The 21,980-nt window shown below is 37.5% G+C and overlaps 1 protein-coding gene across 1 annotated transcript; it reads right to left on the bottom strand.

Annotated features, from left to right (window-relative positions):
* Positions 1–523: 523 nt before the first annotated feature.
* Positions 524–21,645, bottom strand: AFP (alpha fetoprotein). The gene is made up of 15 exons (XM_025985098.2): positions 21,486–21,645; positions 20,570–20,621; positions 19,292–19,424; positions 17,272–17,483; positions 16,023–16,155; positions 14,960–15,057; positions 12,227–12,356; positions 10,042–10,256; positions 8,303–8,435; positions 7,689–7,786; positions 6,967–7,105; positions 4,304–4,527; positions 2,710–2,842; positions 1,348–1,402; positions 524–672 (listed from the first exon to the last, which is right to left on the bottom strand). Exons 1-14 carry the CDS (start codon positions 21,568–21,570, stop codon positions 1,358–1,360), a joined length of 1,830 nt encoding a protein of 609 aa, XP_025840883.1. The 5' UTR covers positions 21,571–21,645; the 3' UTR covers positions 524–672; positions 1,348–1,357.
* Between the last annotated feature and the right edge of the window lie 335 nt (positions 21,646–21,980).

Raw genomic sequence — 21,980 nt, forward strand, 5'->3', positions numbered from 1 at the left:
GTTAAATTTTGAGTAGCATCATTCTTGATGGACCCCATAAAAGCATAATTTCTTTTTTTCATCTCTAGTGTATCTGTTAGAATACATAAGTGGGCATTTAGTGAACAATACTCTGGCATCGCAGTACTTAACTTGAACACTTTTATTAGTGCACCAAGAAATCTAACCTTAATTTTTTTAAAGATTTTATTTATTTATTCATGAGAAACACAGAGAGAGAGAGAGAGGCAGAGACACAGGCAGAGAGAGAGAAGCAGGCTCTATGCAGGGAGCCCAATGTGGGACTCAATTCCGTGACTCCAGGATCACCCCCTGGGCCGAAGGCAGACACTCAACCACTGAGCCACCCAGGTGTCCTGAAATCTAGCCTTTAGGGTAGACTCCGTCCTTGAGTGGCTTTAATCTCCTACAACAACCAACACCCAGTGTTTTTATATCAGAATCTGCTTCAGACAATGGTACACATAACTCTTTTTAAAGGTTATCTATAAACTTTCATAAATAAGCAGGCTAAGAAAAAGGAAACATTTGGAGATACTTTATTTATATGATAGAGAAATCTCACATTAAAGTCTTCATCATTTCATTAATTCACAAAAAGCACTATCTCAGAATTAAAGGAAAAGATTCACACCAAACCATAAAGACTTGTTCTGGCTTCTTTTCTTCCCCCTGTAACACAAACAAAAATATATTATGTAGTAATTCAATGAATGGGTGCAGAAGGTGACTGGTTCTATTATTTTACATCAGAGAAAAACTAAATAGATGGGAAGGACTTCTGATGGTGCTCTCTGAAACTTTAGAAATAACCTAAGAGAATTTTGAGGTTGCTGATTCACTGATTTACCATTGTGGACACAGTTTTGTTCTAGTGTTTTTATTTTTTTTTTTATTTTTTTTAAATTTTTATTTATTTATTTATTTATTTATGATAGTCACACAGAGAGAGAGAGAGAGAGAGAGAGAGAGAGAGAGAGGCAGAGACATAGGCAGAGGGAGAAGCAGGCTCTAGTGTTTTTAAAATAAACTTTTTGTTGAATTGTAGTTTGTTTTTAAGAGAAGCATTTTTTTAAAAGATTTTATTTATTCATAGACACACACACAGAGAGGCAGAGACACAGGCAGAGGGAGAGGGAGAAGCAGGCTCCACGCAGAGAGCCTGAGGTGGGACTCGATCCAGGGTCTCCAAGATCACACCCCAGGCTGCAGGCGGTGCCAAACCGCTGCGCCACCGGGGCTGCCCAAGAGAAGCATTTAATGGTAGGTCTTAGGACATGTTTCACGATGGATCGCTATTTTGGGAGAATGATCATTATATTTACCCTTGTCTGAATTTTTTGTTACCTGAAGTAATTTAAACTCCCAAAGCAGCACGAGTTTTTGAAATCAATTTTGGACCCTGAAAATTAAAAACAAGTAAGAATCATTAGATGAAGAGATGGACTACTGTGTCAGTTATACAGTTAACCCTCCACTGTGTGGGGGTGAATTCTGGTACATCTCTGATGCCAACATGCTGGGCAATGGAAGTCAGAGAAAAAAAAAATCCACTCAAACCTACAGTAGAGATAGTTTGTTCTTATATCAATCTCCAAGCTGTTACCAATCTTCACCCCATTCCTCATCTTCCTCCACAAGTCAACCATAGAAATTGGAAGGTTTGCAAGAAAGTACAGCCATTGTGTGTTAATGGTCTCTATATTTTTTTTTAAAAAAATGTATTTATTCATGAGAGACACAGAGAAAGAGGCAGAGACACAGACCAAGGGAGAAGCAGGCTCCCTGCAGGGAGCCTAATGTAGGACTTGATCCCAGAACCCTGGAATCATGCCCTGAGCCAAAGAAAGACGCTCAACCGCTGAGCCACCAGACGTCCCTAATGGTCTGTACATCTAAATGAATGTCTTCTCACATCAAGGGACATTTATCTTTTTTGTATCATATTTATCAGAAATGATTTACATCAAACCTATTTTATCAGTTTTGTTTTATCTGATTTGCTCATCTGTGTTCCACACTCTTCCACTAAAGACAGACACATACCAATTAATTGTGTACTTGGCGAAAAGGCTGAATCATAGGATATCTTTTAAAATTATAATGACGTTATATTGAAATACATCTAGTTACATAAAGACTTACAAAATGTAGCAAGTAACAAATCTACTAAATACAAAACTACTAAATACTACAAAACTACTAAATAACAAGATTAAGATAATTCCTAATTACTACTCTGTTGGAATACTAAGGCATGCCCCTAAAGGAGTTCAAGAATAGTTTTTATAAATATCTTCCCATATCTTGTTTGCACAATTAATTTGTTATTAAATCCTTTTAATCCATTTAGCTAAATTGATCAGTTTTAGGCCAGAAACTGTCTAAATTATCATCAATTAATTATATATTCACTTTATAGTTTCCTCTACCAGGAAATAAATTAAATTTACTAATTCTCTTAACATATTAAAAATAATTCTTCTTCCTAATATTTAGTGAGAAAAATTGGGATTATTTCTTAAATGTCATAAAATCCTTCAATCTATTTCTAAATACATTGAAATCTCTCTGGCATTATTTTAAAGTTATAGATGTGTGGAATATTCTATTCATTTTTCATTACAGAAAATTTCCTCCCAAAGATTTTCAGTGTGAAAAAAAAAAAAAAAAAAAAAGATTTTCAGTGTGAAAATGAGCTGCATGTACCTCTTCCTCAAAGCAGGCTTCCTGCTCTTGGCCTTGGCAGCACTTTTCCAGTAGACCAGAGAAATCTGCAATGACTGCTTCAAGTTGTTCTTCTGTTATTTGTGGCTTTTGCTTCACAAGGTTAATGAGAAATCTATAAAACAAAAGAGAAGTCTGTTATACAAAGGTATTTTTCTAAAGCCTCCCTAGTGGAGAATTTTTAAAGCCCTCGCACTCCTCCCCCCAAGCCCTCACTGCATCAACCCATCACCAGACTTACAACATATACTCTGTAGAATGCCTTTTTTTTTTTAATTTTTTTAAAATTTTCTAATTAAGATTTTATTTTGGAATGTTCTCTGGTTAAATTTTCAGATATATTCAAGTGGCATCCTTGAACAAAACCAGTCTGGTACATTATGAAAAACCTTATAAAGAACCACATCTAACACATATTAAGTCAGGCAGAAATCCTTCATCTGGTATTGTTAAGGGGGGAACCCCAACTTTTCCTTTAAGGCTTAGATTCTAACTCATTAAATAATTTCAATAAAATCTAGAGAATGTTGGGTGCCTCCGTGGCTCAGTTGGTTAAGCATCTGCCTTCAGCTGGGTCACGATCCCCCTTTCATCGGGCTCCCTGCTTCTCCCAGACCATTTCTGATGAAATACTAAAGGTAGAAATAGACAGATGTTCCACGGGTCTGGATTAGTGCAGATAATAGATTTTATAGTTCTACCATACTTACATGTTGGAAGACACAATCTTGGTCTTACTCGCCTAGAATATTGTCTCCAGTTCTCCACTCTAAAGTGTGTCCTCTCCATACTCAAATGCCCAGATTTCCAAACTCCTGCCATCCGTAATGATCGCACTCTTACCTGCGCGTTGGCCCCATCAATCACCTGCACTACTCATTTAGCAACACTTTCATGTTGGAATTCATGTTGATGGGGGAATAGGGAAGACTTGCCAGAGGAGGCAGTATTCTTATTGTACCTTGGAACACGACACAGGTTGTGACAGAGGGAAAGGGAGGAATAGGTTTTTTGAAATGAAGGAAGACCATTTCAAAAGCAAGTGAGTATTAAAATGTATGGGAATTTGGAGAATATAGGTTCCATTAACTTGGATTACCATCACCATTACAGAATGTCTCCCACAATGAATTGTGCATTCCACCTCATATCACGCACACTTCTTGGCTGAATCAATTATGGTTATTCTCTTCAAAAAGTAAATAGTGTGAAAAAAGATTCAATGCTGTTTTCCCAGTGTTTTGGAATGAAAGTACTTAAACTTACTACAAAGACATATCCTAATTCTCCAAAATAGATTGTCCACTTTCCCTCGGTCCCAACACGTAACACAACAATAGTTACAATGGAACTATCTTTACAAACAAAAAATTGACTGCCCTAGTGTATCTTTCCAAACCTGGGTTCCATGAGGCTGTGAAGACACTGAGACAAAACTATGTTAAAAGCCACTTGAAGTGCTTTGGGGCAATAGTATTCTACTAACGAGCCCAAGGCTGTTGGGTGTAAGGTAGAAACCTCAGCTACTATTTAGTGTTGCTGGTGTTCTCCATGCCAGAAAATAACAATTTCTTACTGTTGCTTCATTGTTTGTAGTGCTACACCCTGAGCCTGGCACAAATCCTTATGGAAGATGAACTTGTCAGCAGAGAAGGGTGAAGGGATATATGTTTCATCCACCACTAAGCTGCTGAAACACGGCCTCCTGTTGGCATATGAAGAACTGCAGCACTGGCCGACACCAGGATTTATAGGAGTCTCCTCATGCCTGATGCATAGTTGTCCAATAATAAGATCAGCCTGGTTAGGAGAATGAGAAAGAAGGAAGCAAGGAGATTCAGCATTAGCCACTACGTTGACTCAGGTTTCCAGAAAGTTGTTGTGACTTTTAATGTCCAGTAATTTATAATTACTATTACAGAAGAATTTGCTATCTCTGTAGGGTCATGTGTTGCTACATTGTGGATTCTTTTTTTATCCACTTGTTTGGAATAGACCTCACCATTTAGTGGCAGATACTCCATAGGTAGTGTTGATAGTCCTTGCAGCTAGTTGTGTCAGCTATTTGAAAACACTTCCACTTACATACATACTTTCAAAGGAGAAGAAATTATCTGCCCTGACCTAGGAAATCAATACATGGTTTAAAATTTTCACGTATTTCTAGTTGGGCTTTCCACTTTATTTTGGGGATCCAGAGAATGACTTTCTGAAGGTTGGAACAGCATAAGCCTAGCATGTTCGTATATATACACACATGCACACGTGCATGCACACAGCTAATATATAATCCTAATTGAAAAGAAATAAGGCCGAGGAGTCTGGGTGGCCAGTCAGTGAAGTGTCCAACTCTTGATTTAGGCTCAGGTCATGATCTCACAGTCGTGGGATTGGCCCGGTCTCATGCTCTGTGCTCAATGGGGAATCTGCTAGAGATTCTCTCTCCCTCTCCCTCTCACCTTCTCCCTACTCTCTCTCTCTCCTTCGAAAATAAATAAATAATTCTTAAAAAGAAAAAAAGAAAAGAAGTAAGGCTAAAGTATGTGTGTGTGCGGGTGTGTGTGCATGTGTGTGTCTTTGAAGGCTTTCCTGATGTAGAATCCTCCTACCATCCACACTCAGAAATATTTCTTAAATACATACCAATGAGTTGTAATAAGGACCAACATGTTTTGTGCGCATACTATGTATCAGGCTGGTGCTGAATGAGTTACAAGGATTACAAGGATTACTTCATTTAAGACAGTCATCCTATGTGGGCGGTACAATTCTTATTCCCAAATGTCAGATGAAAAAGCTCAAGCCTAGAGATATAACTAGCTTTCCAGAGTGACACCGCTAACAAGGGGTGAAAGTGGGATGGGGATGTAGGCAGGAGGCCTCCAGAACCTACATTCCTGATCTGTTACAACATCCTGTGTCCCTGCTGCCTCGCAACGTGTGGAATATAAAATGATAATGATGATGCTGAATCACAGGCATTCTTTCACTCCTAACTCTTGGTGGAAAATTCCAAGACATAAGACTAGCTAGCAAATAAGCCCTCAGCATCAAAGAGAGGGAAAGGGCAACAATAAATGTACAATTTTGTTCACTGTTGTGACTTTAAGGGAAAAAAGAATGAAAAAAATTCAGCCTGTAATCTTATGTATGAGACTAGTGACATGAGAAAGTGAAGATGGTTGAAATAACTAGGAAGTCATTTTATTATTCAGAAGGACTTAGCCTGTTCTACATTCTTTACCTTGTTAAAGGGGGGAAAACGTCCCTAATATAATAAGATTATACTATAAAAGGCAAAAAATATCAGTATGGCTGAAAATAAAATGACTAATTTTCATCTCTCAAAAGTGAAGCTTTCTATTTTTTAAAATTCAATTAACATTTTCTTTCACTGTGTCCATTAGATCAAACTCAGTGCTCCTGGGTCCACAGCGGAGTAACTGAGACACGTGTGTATACTAGAGTCAGTGGGCTAATAGCACAGCGGCAGTGGAGGCATGTGTGACCAGCAAGGAAATTCTGAAGCAGATATGGCACTGGGTGCTGGAGCCTGGGCTCCGGGAAGCATATGCATTCAGATATCAGCCCTACCATTTACTACCTGGAACACATCGGTCCTAACATAACTTCTTGGAGCCTCATTTTCTCTACCTATAAAATGAAGATGGTAATGGGGCATTTCAAGAGAGAGTATTATAATAGCTAAATGATAATACTTTTTTTTTTAAAGTGCAGTTTGGGTCTTTAGCACAATCTTGAACAATTGCTATGTTGTTATTAGGGAGAAGTGATGGTCTCCACGTTGGTTCAGGAAAGGCGTCTGGTAAGATGCAGAGCATCAAGGTGTGGGTGAGTTTGAAGTACAACAGGCTCACTCCTTGGTTTTTCTTTTCTTTCTTTCTTTTTTTTTTTTTTTTAACATTATTTAGTGAACAAAAAGAAGAAATCGTGAAATGAATGATGTGCTGGTTATTCTATCCTTCCCATACACAGAGCTTGCTCAGACTGTGTTAGATACGTTGGCTGTGCTCCCACCAGCCATTCTAGAAGGAGGAAAGACTGGCCATGTGCCAACAGTCCAGAGCCAAGTTCATGCCCTCTCCAACTGTAGCAAATTGAGCAACTCTAGGAAAGCCATCTCCATAGTGGTTTTTACCATTTCCCCCAAACGGGAATTAAGGGACTATTTCAAGTAAAACAGGGCAGAAACAGAAGGGGACTATATAAAATACTCACCGCTCCCTCACCACAGGCCAGTTGTCTGTCCTCACTGAGTTGGCAACAAGTGGCTGCTGCGGTCGCCATTTTCCTGGTGAAGGCCATCAGCTCAGGTGGGGTCAGCTGAGGGGCTTTCTTTGTGTAAGCAACAAGAAACCTGAAAGAAGCATTTTTCACCCAATCTTACTGAGTCATTTAGGAGCTTCTGGACCCCTCACTCCTTCTCAAAGACCCCTTTTTGGTACTGGAAGCCATGAAGTCAGCTCATTTGTTTTATCCACATGGTACTTGGACCACCTTCCAAGATGTGTTTTCTCTGACAGCCACCTCCCGTGCTTCTATTATATCAACATAACACAATGAAAACAAACCCTGGAGGGCAGGCTGACTTCAATTCCTAAACTCGAAGCTTCACTGATTTGAATTTTGATCAATTCGGTATTTCCACTCTGACACACTGTAACAGAATAAATGTCTTTCCTGCAACAATCTACATGATCTGGGGAACCCCAGCCAGTACCAAAGATCAGACTCTCACAAGCCATTCTTCTCCCTTCCTAAAAGGGGGAGATGGGGATGCCTACTTTCACCCAAGGAAAATTGGGTGATCAGATTACACTGATTTTCAATCTGAAATAGGGGCTGAAATTAGAGCAGCGTGGGGTGACTAATTTAGGTTGATAATTCCCTCACCAGTTCATAATTTTAAATCACTAAAAATGCTGTTTTAAAAAACATACGCATTTTGTAAGTAATATTCTCCTAGTTTCTGGAAGAGGCCACAGCTTCGCTTTGCCAGTGCTTGACTTTCTTGGATGTATTTCTCTAATTCTTCTTCCTGAAAATACAAGCATTATCATGTACTTTTTTCTCTTCCTGGACACAAAACCTTGTGTGTAGAAATTAATCGATAATGTATTATCCTATTATACTAATCTTAGGGAAAAAAAACAATTTTTAGAGGTTTTTTATATGAAAGGTAGTAAAGTGTGAATGGTGAGAATTAAAGCAAATGGACTTTGGGGATTTTGTGAATCACAAAGTTATTTGATGACAGAATTCAATCTTTGTATAAAGGATTACAGTTCTTTCTGTATGAATTCTGGCTTCTCTGGAGCTATTAAAAATGAATATTACTTTTCTTCTATGTGTCAAGGAACGTTTAGTTAACATTTGCACTTCTAAGTAGGCCACTAGTTGTCGACTACTAGTTAATAACAAATTACTATGTAGATGACTACTTATTAGATATAACTAGCTAGCTACTAGTTAATAGCTAGATGCCTTCAAACAAACAGCATTTTTAATGGATAATATCCATGCAGTTTTTCAGACTCTCCCTTTTTCAGTTTACCCCTTTATCCTGGCATTCAAGAGGGTTTTCAGACTGAGAGCACTTCTCCAATAACTCCTGGTATCCTTTAGCGACTCTTAGAACGACTGGGACAGCAAGTTTTGTATGTCTTCTCGAATATTCATAAGTAAATCTGAAATATGTAATAAAAAGCATGTTAATGAAATAAGAGACAATTCATTCCTGTGTTACATGCCATGCAAAAGTTAACATTCAAATCCATAAACCTGGAAATCAAATTATGACTTAAACTATATGCATGGTAAAACCATTAACACAAATCACAATCCCTCCAATCGTTCTAAAACAATATTTTGTTTTCTTTTGCACTCTTCACCTGGGTTTTTCAATTATGAGCTTGCCAGTCATTCATTCAACAAATGTTTTTCCAGTGCCCTACTCTATGCAAGCATTTCTTTAAGCAGTAAGGATTCAATATGTATAAGATAAAATGCCTGACCTCTCAAAAGCATACATTAACAAGAAATAGGTCATCAAATTCAGGTAGTGATAAATCAATGAGAAATAAAGGAAGATAGAATAGAGGGGGGAAAAAAAGAATACAGGGGGGAAAAGTGACTCCTGATTGACAGCATTGGTTAAGAAATGTCTCTTTGGGCAGCTCTTTTGGAAAAGAACCTGGGTGAAGGAAGTTACACAAGGATCCAAGGGAGAATCATTCCCAGCTGAGAAAATTTCTACTGCAAAGAAGTTTTCTAAGTAAAGAACTGCTTCTATTAAATAAACAATTCGTGTTGGATGCGTGGATGGGTAAATTTAAAGATAATTCTTGGATTTTCTAATTGTATTTCCAAGATGTAAGTCATATTTAGTTCTGCCACCGATAAATTTTCAGTGCAGGTTTCTTCAATCTGGACTTTGTTCTTGTGTGCATAATTTTATTTAGCAGAGCAAGCAGTGTATGAATGTCCAACCTGGAAGCAATGGTAGAATGATATCCTTAAGGAATATTAAAAAGAAAACTAGGCCATTATTTTCATTCTTACATTAGAAGCAGACTCTTACATTTATAAAGACCCTTGCAGATCATTAAGCGTAATATCCTAAGAGTTGCAAAAATCCCCCCTCTGATGGTGTCCGTAGTTATACACTGCACTATAAAGGAAAACATATTAACTGGACTGCTTGCTTTCCTGAAAGGCAAATAGAATGAAAACATGTCCTGTCAATTATACTGATACAATTAACTACTATACTGCAAGTATCTCTTACATATGTATTGATTTTCTGCAAAAATAAAACATACGTTAAATAAATAGCCAACAAACTGTTCTAAAAAAAGCCTTTCTATCTACCACTATCTATTGAGTAACGCTTTGGGGGAAGTTCTTAAAACATGCATAATGAAAAAGCACATCCTTAACCATGAACCCTTCTTATCACAAAATATTCATATCCTTTTGGAAGCTCAGTGGTGGTCTTCTTATGAGCAATCCATACAAAGATGATAATGCTTCTGATCTCAGAGAAATCAATACAAAATAAAATATAACTTCAGTTAATAACAGCAATAGTGAAAGCCTTGGCAGTATAAGATAGATCCCATTTCCTTAGTCTCTACTTACCTGCTTAAATAATTTGGGCTCAGAACATTCTAGCATCACCCTCACATACTGAGCTCAAAAACCATAGCCATCATTTCCCATTTCAGCCACACAAAGCTGTCAGCTGCATCCTAATCTTTACTTAGGTGAACATACATTTACAGAGTGTGTTACCTTGCCATGAAAAGATCTTTTTCCCTTGAAGAAAATTGGTTGAAATCTCTCTCTCCTAAAAACCTATTTAGATTTGGAGATAAGCCTTCAGGTTTGCCATCATTTTCTGCATGAATTATGCATTGACCAAGTTCAAGTATGGGCAGCTTACAGCATTCAGCTATTTTGCTTGACAAAATATCTTGTTGAGAACATATGTAGGACATAATTTTTTCCTGTTAATAGGAAAAATTAAGAATAACTGTAAAGGTTTATTTTTTAATGCGGGACCTCAGGGCCAGTTCTAGGGAGGACAGGAAGGAGGGAAGGAGGGACGGACGGAGGGAGGATACAAGGGTGGGAGGGAGATAAGGGGGAGATAAGGAAGGAATGGAGAAAAGACATTTTACCTTGTCTCCCATCTTAGTGCTTCCTCCCTACTTTGCCTTTCCTCACTCCTTTTCACCTACCCCCATTTGTTCATTTCTTCTTTTCATAGTTGTCAGCTAAAACCTATTTCATTGGATTAGAAAGATTTTAAAAACAAAAGAGAGATATACTCTTCAAACCAAATGGCCTGCACATTGGTATATATCTTTCTATTACTGTTGAAATTGCTACTGGACAACATTTGGTGTTGATGTCCTAATATAGAGAGCAAACTTTCCTCTCCTTTTTCAGGACAATCTGCAGTGACTCGCTATGACCTCCAGAGGGCAGGCTCTAGATAATGAAATGGAGGCTCCTCTAAGCGGATAGAATGAAGCAGAGCTTATACATCCCCGTCAAGGGACTAAAACTTCTATGCATTCTGACTAGGGACAAATAGCAAGCATTATTCAGCCATTAAAATCAATTTACATACCATACAGAAGTTAATTTTTCCACTTTAAAGGAAAAGGGTATTTATGAGCTCCAAAAATTGAAAAATAATTTTTAAATGCCTATAGAAATTAGTAAAATTGTCAACTAAAACCAGGAAAACTAGCTTCAAAGAAAAACAAAATGTTCTAATTATGGTCCCTACTATGCAAGCAGAAACTTCTTGGAGGAAAAAGAAGTGACATAGGAAACCTGTCTTTGGGAATCTTCCTTGGCTCCTCACATCAGGCTCTCGGCCTGTGCTCAGAGGCTGTCACCCTCAGGCCTGTCTTACAGCCTCAGCTTCTGGCTGACTTCCAGGACTCTTTCAGCCAAACTGCCAAGGGACTGGCTCAAATAAGCATTTTCCAGGACTCTTTCAGCCAAACTGCCAAGGGACTGGCTCAAATAAGCACATTTCCAAAAGGAATGTGTTTGGAAACCACATTCAAGCCCAGATTTTCTAGCCATTTGAATATCTAAGAGCGATGATTTTAAGCCTTCTTGGTGAAGAAAGTATATCACCAGGAACTGGAGAGGGAGCAACTGGGGATAGATAAGCCTCTTGAAGGGTATCTAGGAAGTCTAAGGTTGACCCAAAATAGATGAAGGCCACAATGCTTAAACGGTGACTATGACATGTTTGAGGATTCTGTACTGGAGGGTGTTTCGGTTTTGGTTGTTAATTCTCCGAGAGCTCTTTATTCGCAGCTCTCTTTGGCATGGTTGGCTTTGTACCTTGTAGAACGGCTTCTTGTATTATCTTTGTTGTTTCTTGTGCTATTTTGTCGTATCCATATAATAGATATCTCTATATGATACATACAGTAGAGCCCCTTCCGTGTTTCAGGCATCATGCTGTCAGCCCTTGGAGATAACAGTAAACAGGACATAGTCCCTACGTGTCTCATCTCCATCAGACTGTAAATTCCTTGAGCTTAACTGGTGCCTTCATAACAAGTGTCCTTCACAGTGTCTAGCACACAGAGAGTAGTCAATATATATTTGTTAAATTAAATAATAAATGGGTAGAAAAACAAATTTGTTAAAAGTAAAAGAGTCTGTCCCCCCCCCCCCCCCCATCCCTAGATCCTATGTGGAGTTTTCAATCTCCTTCAGAAAAGAGAATGAGTGAGCACTGGTCTCACGAAAGGGAAGCACCTTTTAAGTGAAAGGTAGGCTCCACAAAAGGTGGCTTCAGTCTATCAAGAAGTCTGTGACTTTACTCAGCCAGCTACGTGCCTCCCCTGTGAACAACCCAGACAGCCTTCTCCCATTTAGAATGAGTATAAAAGAGAGAAAACAAAGTGGGATTATCTCTTTTTTAGGAAGCAAGACTCTTTACCCCATCCTGCAGACACTCCAGCACATTTCCTCTGCAACATTCCTCATGGATGTGGGCCACATCCAGGACCAGTTTCTGAATTTCAGTAAAATTGGCTTTGGAGAACTTTTGACTCAGTTTAGTAACCGTTCTAAAGGGGGGGAAGGAAATAGAAGTCAGTCCTGGTTATCTACCAACATTAAATAATATTTAGAGGTATTAGTATAGTTGCTGCTCCCAAGAGAAAGAACTGAAGTGCTCTTACTGTCTAAAAAGAGAAAGCTATAAGTCTTGTGAATTCCAGCCCAATCTTTGAAGGCAACAGCTCTCCAAATTGACCTGTCCCCACAAATAGGTTGGACATAATTGATTTGTCTTCAGAACCTTTCCTGTGAATTGGGATAAAATCTATCTTTTTTGCTGTTCACCGTGATGCTGGGTGTTTGGAAACACAGTAGTGAGTGGGTGGGAAAAAATTAAAAGCAATTAAGAAATAGAAAATTTCATGAGAATAATAATCATTTCTTACTTGGGAGAAAAAAAATACTTCTGGGAATATAGGGAGGGGTGTGTATGTGCAAATCAAATGAGGTGAGGCAAGAGAGTAGAGCAGACTAAACATCTTGGTCAGCATGCCAAGCCATGTAGTGTGGCCCAAAATGGAAATGAGAAGTAAAAATTCTTGTATCTTCTACCTGTTTCCTTAAATTTTAAGAGATGTCTAGATGAGATCACTACTCCCTAGAGCAACTGGTGTTGTTACTATTCCTGATAAGGGTAGATTTTCTTTATGAATTTCTAACATTTAAGTTTAATCACTTATGTGTAGTAAGTGATAAATAAGGTCATTATTATAATATTTTAATTTATATTTTATTAGCAAGATAAACTCAAAGCAGTTCATGAATCAATCTAAGTTTCTTTTTTTTTAAAAAAAGATTTTATTTATTTATTCATGAGAGAGAGAGAGAGAGAGGCAGAGACACAGGCAGAGGGAGAAGCAGGCTCCATGCAAGGAGCCCGATGTAGGACTCGATCCTGGGTCTCCAGGATCATGCCCTGGGCTAAAGGCAGCGCTAAACCACTGAGCCACCCAGGCTGCCTTCAATCTAAGTTTCTAATAGAGTTGTAAGGTAGTTAAAGCAAAATCTGACCTATTCCAAGAAACAAAATTCAGTCTTGAAACTAAATTAATGATTAAAAACCTTAACCTAGATCTCCACTGTGTAAAATATTTTTAAATGTGTAACTTAACAAACAAATAAATAAATGAACCTTGGGTGCATGTACTTAACACTCTTCAATTAGCATTTCCGATATTTTCCTACACTAGAAATGTCTCATCATAAAAGTTGAAAAGCATTTTAAACCAGTTACATAGTTTAACATTTTCTAGTAGCCACATTACAAGGTAAAAAGGAAAAAGTTAAATTCACCTTAATAGTATTTTTTGCCCCCCACATATCAAAAATAATACCATTTCAACATATGACTTCATTCATATGTGGAATCTAAAAAAATAAAACGAATGAATAGACAAACAGAAAACAGAATCAGACCTATTAATACAGAGAACAAACTGGTGGTTGCTAGAGAAAAAGGGGGGTTGGAGCATGAGCAAAATGGGTGTAGGGGAGTGGACGATATAAGCATCTGGTTCTGGAATGAATAAACCATGGGGATCAAAGGCCAGCATAGGGAGTATAGTCAACGATATTGTAACAGCATCTGTGCTGACAGGCGGTAGCTACATTTGGGATGAGCACAGCGTACGGTATAAAGAGGTTGAATCACTATGTTGTGCACCTGAAACTAACAACATTGTGTGTCAACCATACACAAATTAAGAAATTCTTTTAAAAAATTATTTCAATGTGCAATTAACATAAAAGCCTATTAAGAAGATATGGTATGGTCTCTTTTTCATACAAAGTCTGTAAAATCTGGTGTATATTTTACACTTGGAGCACAATTCCACATTCACATCAGCCTGATTTCAAATGCTCAGGAGCAGCATGTGGCTAGTGGTAGCCACGCCGTGTAGCACGGCCTGAATCCATTGGTGATTCTGATTCTTTACATCCAAAGCCAAAGTCTCAACTGTCAGGATACAGACAATTCAAGACCACTGACCTAGCACCTGGGTATAAGGAAAATAAATTATGATCAGAACCTAGAACACTGGGCTCTGATAACTGGCACTGTGGTCTTGAGTAAATCGTTGTTTTTGGTTTTGTTTTAAGATCTTATTCATTTATTCATGAGAGACACACAGAGAGGCAGAGACATTAGGCAGAGGGAGAAGCAGGATCCATGCAGGGAGCCTGATGCGGGACTCGATCCTGGGACTCCAGGATCACACTCTGGGCCAAGGCAGACGCTTAACTGCTGAGCCACCCAGGCATACTGAGTAAATGGTTTTTAATTTCTCTGGGTCTCAGGTTATTCACATGTCAAAAATGAAGAGGTTGAACTAGATGATTAACTGGGTTTTTAATTATTATTGTTATTCTGTATCCTAACAACAAAGATAGAATGTAAGACAGAGGTAAATTAGGTAGGCTTTAAAAAGTGTTTTAGCAGCAGACTATCGGCTAGCCTCCTTCCAGGCCTGAGATTTCGTGATCTAAATTGCGTTAGCTCTCAGCAAAGGAACCTTCATTCTCTATGACAGTGACAATGAGAATGAGCTCAAGCTGCAAAATGGGAGTTTTACACATCTCACCTTCTTCCCTAGACACAGTTTAAACTTACATGGCTCGGAAGGTGCGAGGTCCAAAATTTCTCATTACCGCACATATATGTTGATTTAACAAACTGCTTTCTCTTAATTCTTTTGTAATCAATGATGTCTAGATCCAGAAGAAACAAGGTATTAGGAAAGGATGCAATAAAAAAACAGATACAGGTAAAACATGAAAAAAAAAAAACAGATACAGGTATAACATGAAACCATAAAAAATTTTACTAAAATTATAAGTGGGTTATATTTTTACAAAACTTTGTTCATTCGTTCTCTCTTTTAGGCTGGTTTATACATATATCTATGCCAGACAGATTTATTTAAAATACCTTCAACCAAGAACATTATAACTTTCTTCTAGAGATAACAAGTAAACAACTGCTTCTCCTTCTGCCTGTGTTTCTGCCTCTCTGTGTGTTTCTCATGAATAAATAAATAAAATCTTAAAAATAATTAATTGAAACCTGATAATTTCTTAAATGTCTGCTCGGTCACAAAAGCAGAATGCCACAGTCCGACATTGTGGGAATAGTCACAGTTTCTAGGAAACTTTCTTGAAGGACTTCCAGCGGCAAGTGATTAATTCTGGATGTTATTCTAGCTCTCCGAACCGAAGAAAGCTACTCATTTCTCTGAACCCAAGTTTCCTTTTGTTAGATAATGTTTACACCTCACATTTGTTCTAAGGATCAAAAGCATAGTCGTAGTTTCTTTCTCTTTTTTTCTTTCTTCCTTATGCCTCCTTTTCTCCTCCTGCTCCTTCTACCCCATCTTCTTTCACCTTCTATTCCTCTCTCTTTCCTTTATGTTATCACGCATACCCCTGTCTTCTTTTATCCCCTCTCCTCCCAAACTCACATCCTTAGTCTTATAAAAATGTTCTGGCCAAAGGAGTGAACACAAAACAGCAAGTCTAGCTATTTTAGCCCAAAGAATATCAGACGACTGAAATATGCTCAATTCTGAACATGGTATTCTGCATGCAAAGCATATTTCCATTTTTAACTTCATTTGGTCTTAATGAGTCATAGCCAGATTAAAGTATTGGTTCAGATATCTGTGCAAATAGAATACCTTTGTTTGGAAGCATTCGACCGCATTTTCAGCTTTGCAGCAAGGTGGAATTATTTTGCCATAGTGGGCAGCCAAAGAAAGAATCGTGGGTGCATACAGAAAGGGGTGCCTTCTTGCTATCTCATAGATGTACCTATGAAACGAAAAGGAGCTGTAAGAGTTGCAAACATATAAAAATAGGACTACCACTAGAACTGGACTCGAGTCTGCTTAAAGAGTCAGAAAACAGTCATATTTTTTCCACGTGCTGACCAAAATTGTACTTACTACAGATCTACAGGGGGAGAAACAATCTGACCACCAATACCACGTGTTATCATGAGAGCCAAATAGGCAGAAATGCAGACTATGGTTCTTATCAAGGTGTCCTTTCCAATAAGCACACTCAGACGTGTTTGGAGGGTCAGTAAATCCGGACCTCCACTAAGTAGAACAGAAAGGTGGAGTCTTTTTGCCTCATCAGTACAGAATGGAGTCATCCACCTTGCCAGTCTCCGTAGCAGAGATGGTGTAAAGACAGGCCCCCTATTTCTCTGGCTCAGGCGTGCAAGACAGCAGCGTGCCAGACCAACGTGATTGAGAGTCAGATACAGGAGTCCCCAACAGAGAGCCTGAGTCCAAGTCCCTGCTTGGGAATGTGCTAGCACTGTGCCCTCAGCCCTCAGTTTGAATTACCTTAACCTTCTAAACTTCAGTTTCGTCATCTGCAAAACGGGAAGAAGAATGAAGTGAAAGAGGACAGGAGACTTTAAAGGCAGGTAATGAGCGTTAATCTGATCAGAAGTGCCAAGCACACACGGTCCTACAGCATCCTGAATGCTCAGTAACTGGTAGCCATGCTTATGTACCTCAAGCTTTCTTGGTTTTCTAAAAATTTTTTCATTTCCAGGCAATTTGGTGAACATGACACACCAACTGTTTGGCTCTGGAAGGAATCACTTTGTGTGGTACTGGAATATTCTTGGGCAAGCTAAAATGGAGAGATTAAAAGGGGGAAAAACAAAAGTATATCTCAAGAGACTAAAGGAAGAACCGATGGGTCTGACATCTGGCCTGTACTGCATCTACCAGGCACAAAGTTGCACTTAACATGGCTCACCCAACTTTCCAAGGTAGGACCTCAGCAGGTGCAACATTATTGCCACTTCTCCATGTTTTAGAGTACATCTGTAAGTCTCAGCAATACTACATTCTGCTTGATACTGCTCTTCTTTGGGGGTTTCAATCTACCTTTAAATTGCATCTTTACCTGTTCATGAACATATCCCTGTTTTCTTCATATGCCTTACAACTGGTGACGGGTTCTGCAACTTGGAAAGGTGGGATGGATGGTGGAGCAGCCTTTTTGTGTGCTAGGAAACAGTTATGTCTTTCCTCTTCTCTTTGGCTGCAGCAATCTGCAAGTCCATACTTTTCGGAAATTTCCTTCTCATGGCAAATTTCTTCCAGAAAGGCAGGTAGCTATAAGAAAAATTTGTTTTTAATGAAAGACAATTAAGTTTACTTTGAGATTCTGTAAAACACATGAAGAGGGTTTTCTATTATTCCAAATTAGAAGTACAGATTAAAAAATAATCCCCTATACAAATCCCAATATCTTTAATTTCAGCCTGATGAGAGCTTTCTTTCCTGACTTTTGGGCAATGGAATTTTAGTTTCCCACCTTGAGACATACACATGACTGTTAGACAAGATTACTTTATCTTAAAAGGAAGAGAGCCATGCAATATTGTATTTCTCCACCAAAATGTTTGAAATATTTTATTTTTCCCTTTTATATTGTCAGCAGTTTGGCTCCATGATGTCTATAAGCTTTTTGAAAAATACATAAACCACTATTTATATTGCCCTAATTTTACCAAAATCAGATGATGACACCAATAGTTTAAAGAATGCCTCCAAGAAATACACATGTTTCATTCTTCTCTGGAAATTTTTATTTAGTTTTTATTACTGCTAAAATTTAGAGAACCCTAGAAATTTTAAGTAAGACTTTCAATTCCCAATCCACATGAAAATCATGCCTTTAAGTTTACAATGATAAATCACCAACCTGTAAACACTACTGTGAACCTCTCATTGGATGTAAAGTTGCAACATGGAATGTATTTTGCTTAATTTATACATGTTTTTAAATTAGCAAGACAAGCCAAAAATAGAGATGCAAAACATGGAGTTTTATTAAATCACCAATTTCAGAGTTGGAAAGTATTTTATATCTTTAAAAAGGCATCTTCTCTACAATATTCCAGATACATTGACTTTTGGCCACTCATCAATCCTACCATGACAGAAGATTTTTTGGATCTTTCGTTCTATAACTGGGTAGCTCTAATCATTATAAAGTTCCTAGTTTTTTCCTATTGAGATAAAATAAACAACAATAACTCTTATTTATTGATCTTCTACATTAAGATATGCTTGTACTAAAAGAAAACCTATTTGTCGTTTAACTGAAATTCAAATTTAAGTGAATTTCATATTTTGTTATTGCTCATTTGCTAATTCTGGCAGCCTCAGCATGTGCTACACCCCTCAGGGTCACCGTAGTGTAGAGTACAAGTGTAATGAAGCCACTCAGGGTGTTAGCCCTGGAGCCTGATGGCCTCGTTTGAATTCTGGGCTCCCTTTAAAAAGTTATTTAACCTCTCTGTGCCTCAGCTTCCTCAACAGGAAGAATAGCATTTATCTGCTAAGATTATTGTAAAGATCTAATAAATTTATATTGTAGGCAAAGAGGATATTCTGCCCCAGAGAGGGTCTCTTGGCTCCCTGGACATCCATCTGATTCATCAGGGCTATGTTCTGTGCCATAAAATATTTTTATTATCAATGGGTATAGAACACTCCCAAGAATAATGCCTGTCACACTGTGTGATTAGTAAAAAGTAACTTCTATTACTGTTATTATATCTGTCTTTATGAACAACAACCCTGAAATGGAAATGGAAGCTATTATTATTCCTTATTTTACAGATACGGAAACTAAATTTCAGAGAAGTTAAATAACATATTCGTGGTCACCCAGATACTCTAACTTCAGAAACTTAGCTCTTAGTCGTCACGCACGTATATATTGTTTCTTTATAACCGGCACCCACTCTTTTCCGCCTTCTTCAGCAATTCAGAATTAATCTAATTCCCCTTTCATGCAACTGCTCTTCAAATATTTAAATGTATCTCTCATGCTGTGCCTGTATCTGCTCTTCTGCCTGCGAAACTTGGTTAAATATCCCAGTAGGATTGCATTATTATTATTATTCACTCACCTGGTTTTCTAAACATCCTCCTGGCTGCTCGCTGCCAGTAGATTTCTCAATTACAGTCAATATATCTTTCACCATTTTGCTTACTTCTTTGTAAGTGGCTTCTTGGACAAACTGAGCAAAAAATATGGTAGCTCTGAAACAAAAATACATACCAATGCTCAGGATCAGACATGTCAAGCTGCATTTTCTAAAGTGTACCCTTTGTTTGTTTCGGTTTTCTGTTATGTGACCTGTTTAAGGGGTGACTTTTGCTAAAAATTTATGTAAAAATAGATTCTAGCCATCCAGAAAGAAATGTCAGTCACCTTGCCACTCCCCACTCCAAATATACATATATCTATTAAAAACTCAGATTAGATTTCCCATAAGAGTGGTTCCTGCTTTTGTGGTCACTTACCCACTACAGTGTATCTATAGCTATATTCTATGGTTCCTTATAAATTTAAGCAAAGAATTAGTCATTAGACCTCTGCCTGTAGCTATTCTCAGCCTGATCAAGATTTAATCCAAAAAAAAAAAATGTAATCCAAGATGGCGTTCATGGAAGGACCCAAATAATTGTTTTAACAGGTTTTTGGGTGCAAGTAGTAGCAGTAGCCCACTACTTTAACTTCCTTCCTTCCTTTTTTTTTTGACACAGATAGTCTTTTTTTTTTTAAGATTTTATTTATTTATTCATGAGAGACACAGAAAGAGAGAGACAGGGAGAGGCAGGCAGAGGGAGAAGCAGGCTCTTGGCAAGGAGTCCGTTGTGGGACTCGATTCTGGATCCTGGGATTACGCCCTGAGCCAAAGGCAGATGCTCAACCGCTGAGCCACCTAGGCTTCCCTTAACTTCCTTATTAGAAACTTCAGGCATGTGGAATAGAATCAAAAGAAAAATGCACTCTCTAAAAATAATAGAAGGTAGAATATTTTACCTCCTATTATCTGCTACTAGGATTTACATAGTATTCGGAAAAGAGAATATTGTAATATCATCCTATTGGTAATGATGTGGAAAATTCCTGTATTTATGTATGGTGGTTACCGTTGATCCAATATTAATCTTGAGTTTCTAAAATCTGATGTAGTTTTTCCCATGGAATTTCAAGGAATTAAGAGGTTAATATCTAAGGCATGGCCAACAGCTCAACCTCTTCAATATCAATATGAGTAACTTCTTCAATTTGCTTTTGTACTTTTCAGAACTCAAAGAGCTATTCAGGTCTATTTAATTACCTAACTAAAATTATCACTACTTCATATTTGAAGTGCATTTATATGAACAAAACTTACAGGTCAACTAAATTCATTTCTGCAGAACATTGGGAAGAATCCAAGATGGAAGCTGGAAAGCAAAATAAACTCCATGAGAAATGATGTTTTCAACTGATAACTGTTTTCAACTGTTATCATCATTGTTATACATAAATGTTTGTGTTAATGTTAGAACTTTTTAACTTTAGAACAATTTAGAACTGTACAACTTTGTATTTAAGGTATAACTATACAATTTTAGAACCATACAACTGAGAAGATGTTAGGGAACATCTATCAAAACATCTTAATTTTGTACTTGAGAAACCTAGGAAACTAAAGAATAGCTAATTTAACAAGAATAATTTATGGTAGAGCTAGCACTAAAATCCAGTTGTTTGGATCCCCCCTTGTACTGTGATGTTCTAATTGGCTTGGAAATCAAAGGATTAAAAATACATTTCAGTCCTCCTTTTGAACATGATTATACCACAGTTCACTTGCCTATTTCTATCCCAGTCACACCATTTCTTCTTTAGTTAAATAATGACTCATTTTTCTGAAGTAAAGAATAAAGATATTACTTATTTTACCAGTCTGAGAGGATTTTATATGTTAAGGAAGAATTATAGCCTCATATATAGAGATAGATAGAGATATATCAAAGATTTAGATATTTCGAAGTTAATATGTATATCAACTAAATAAATAAAGTACAAAACATTGATTCAATGTGGAATATATAAGCCATTCATAGGTAATGTTAAGCACCGCCATGATTTTGTAAACCTCTTGTAAAGTCACAAGTTTATCATTCATTTAAAGATATTCACCGTTAAGTGTTTTTCCTCTATGTGGAACAGGAAGTATAAATAAATCAGGACAAATGAATAAATCCAAATTTAAGAACTCTCATATACAGAAAAGACAAAAAAGAAAATACAAAATATCTTACCTATTCCATATGCATTTCTATGCATTGTCCTGGATTCAGAAAAATTTAGTAGGAAAATGGAAAAAAATGATACCACCCACTTCATGGTTGCTAGTTATTTTGTTGTTGGCAATGATGGGGGGGAGAATATTGAAAATCATGCTGTAATTCTTTTATATCCTTCTCAAGCAATGCTTGTTAATTAGTAATCTTTTGTTAGTGTATGGGGCTATCTGTTACTTGATTTCCTTAGGTTGTAAATGGGACAACTTGTCAATAATTAACAGCACAGGGATTATTTGCATTTTATGTTCAAGGACACAGACTTCTTTTGGAGGAAGAGGGAGAAAACTTCAAATTTATCTCATTTTGCAAATATAACAAATACTCTTCTCAATCTACAGTATTGTCAAAGAAATATTTTTCCCTAAATTGCACAATAATTAACTCCTTTCAAATTAAAAAGTTAAAGGCTCCATAAAGATGAAGACTTCAGACTTTCTATGAAATTCAACT

Source organism: Vulpes vulpes, chromosome 2, assembly GCF_048418805.1.
Source record: "Vulpes vulpes isolate BD-2025 chromosome 2, VulVul3, whole genome shotgun sequence".
NCBI lineage: Eukaryota > Metazoa > Chordata > Mammalia > Carnivora > Canidae > Vulpes > Vulpes vulpes.

Coding starts and splice junctions, on each gene's coding strand:
- AFP (XM_025985098.2), bottom strand. CDS start 21,570: ATGAAGTGGGTGGTATCATTTTTTTCCATTTTCCTACTAAATTTTTCT. Junction 8,436..10,041: donor AAAGATCTTTTCATGGCAAG/GTAACACACTCT, acceptor TACATATTTCAG/ATTTACTTATGAATATTCGA. Junction 2,843..4,303: donor CTACAAACAATGAAGCAACA/GTAAGAAATTGT, acceptor TTTGTTTTATAG/ATTTCTCATTAACCTTGTGA.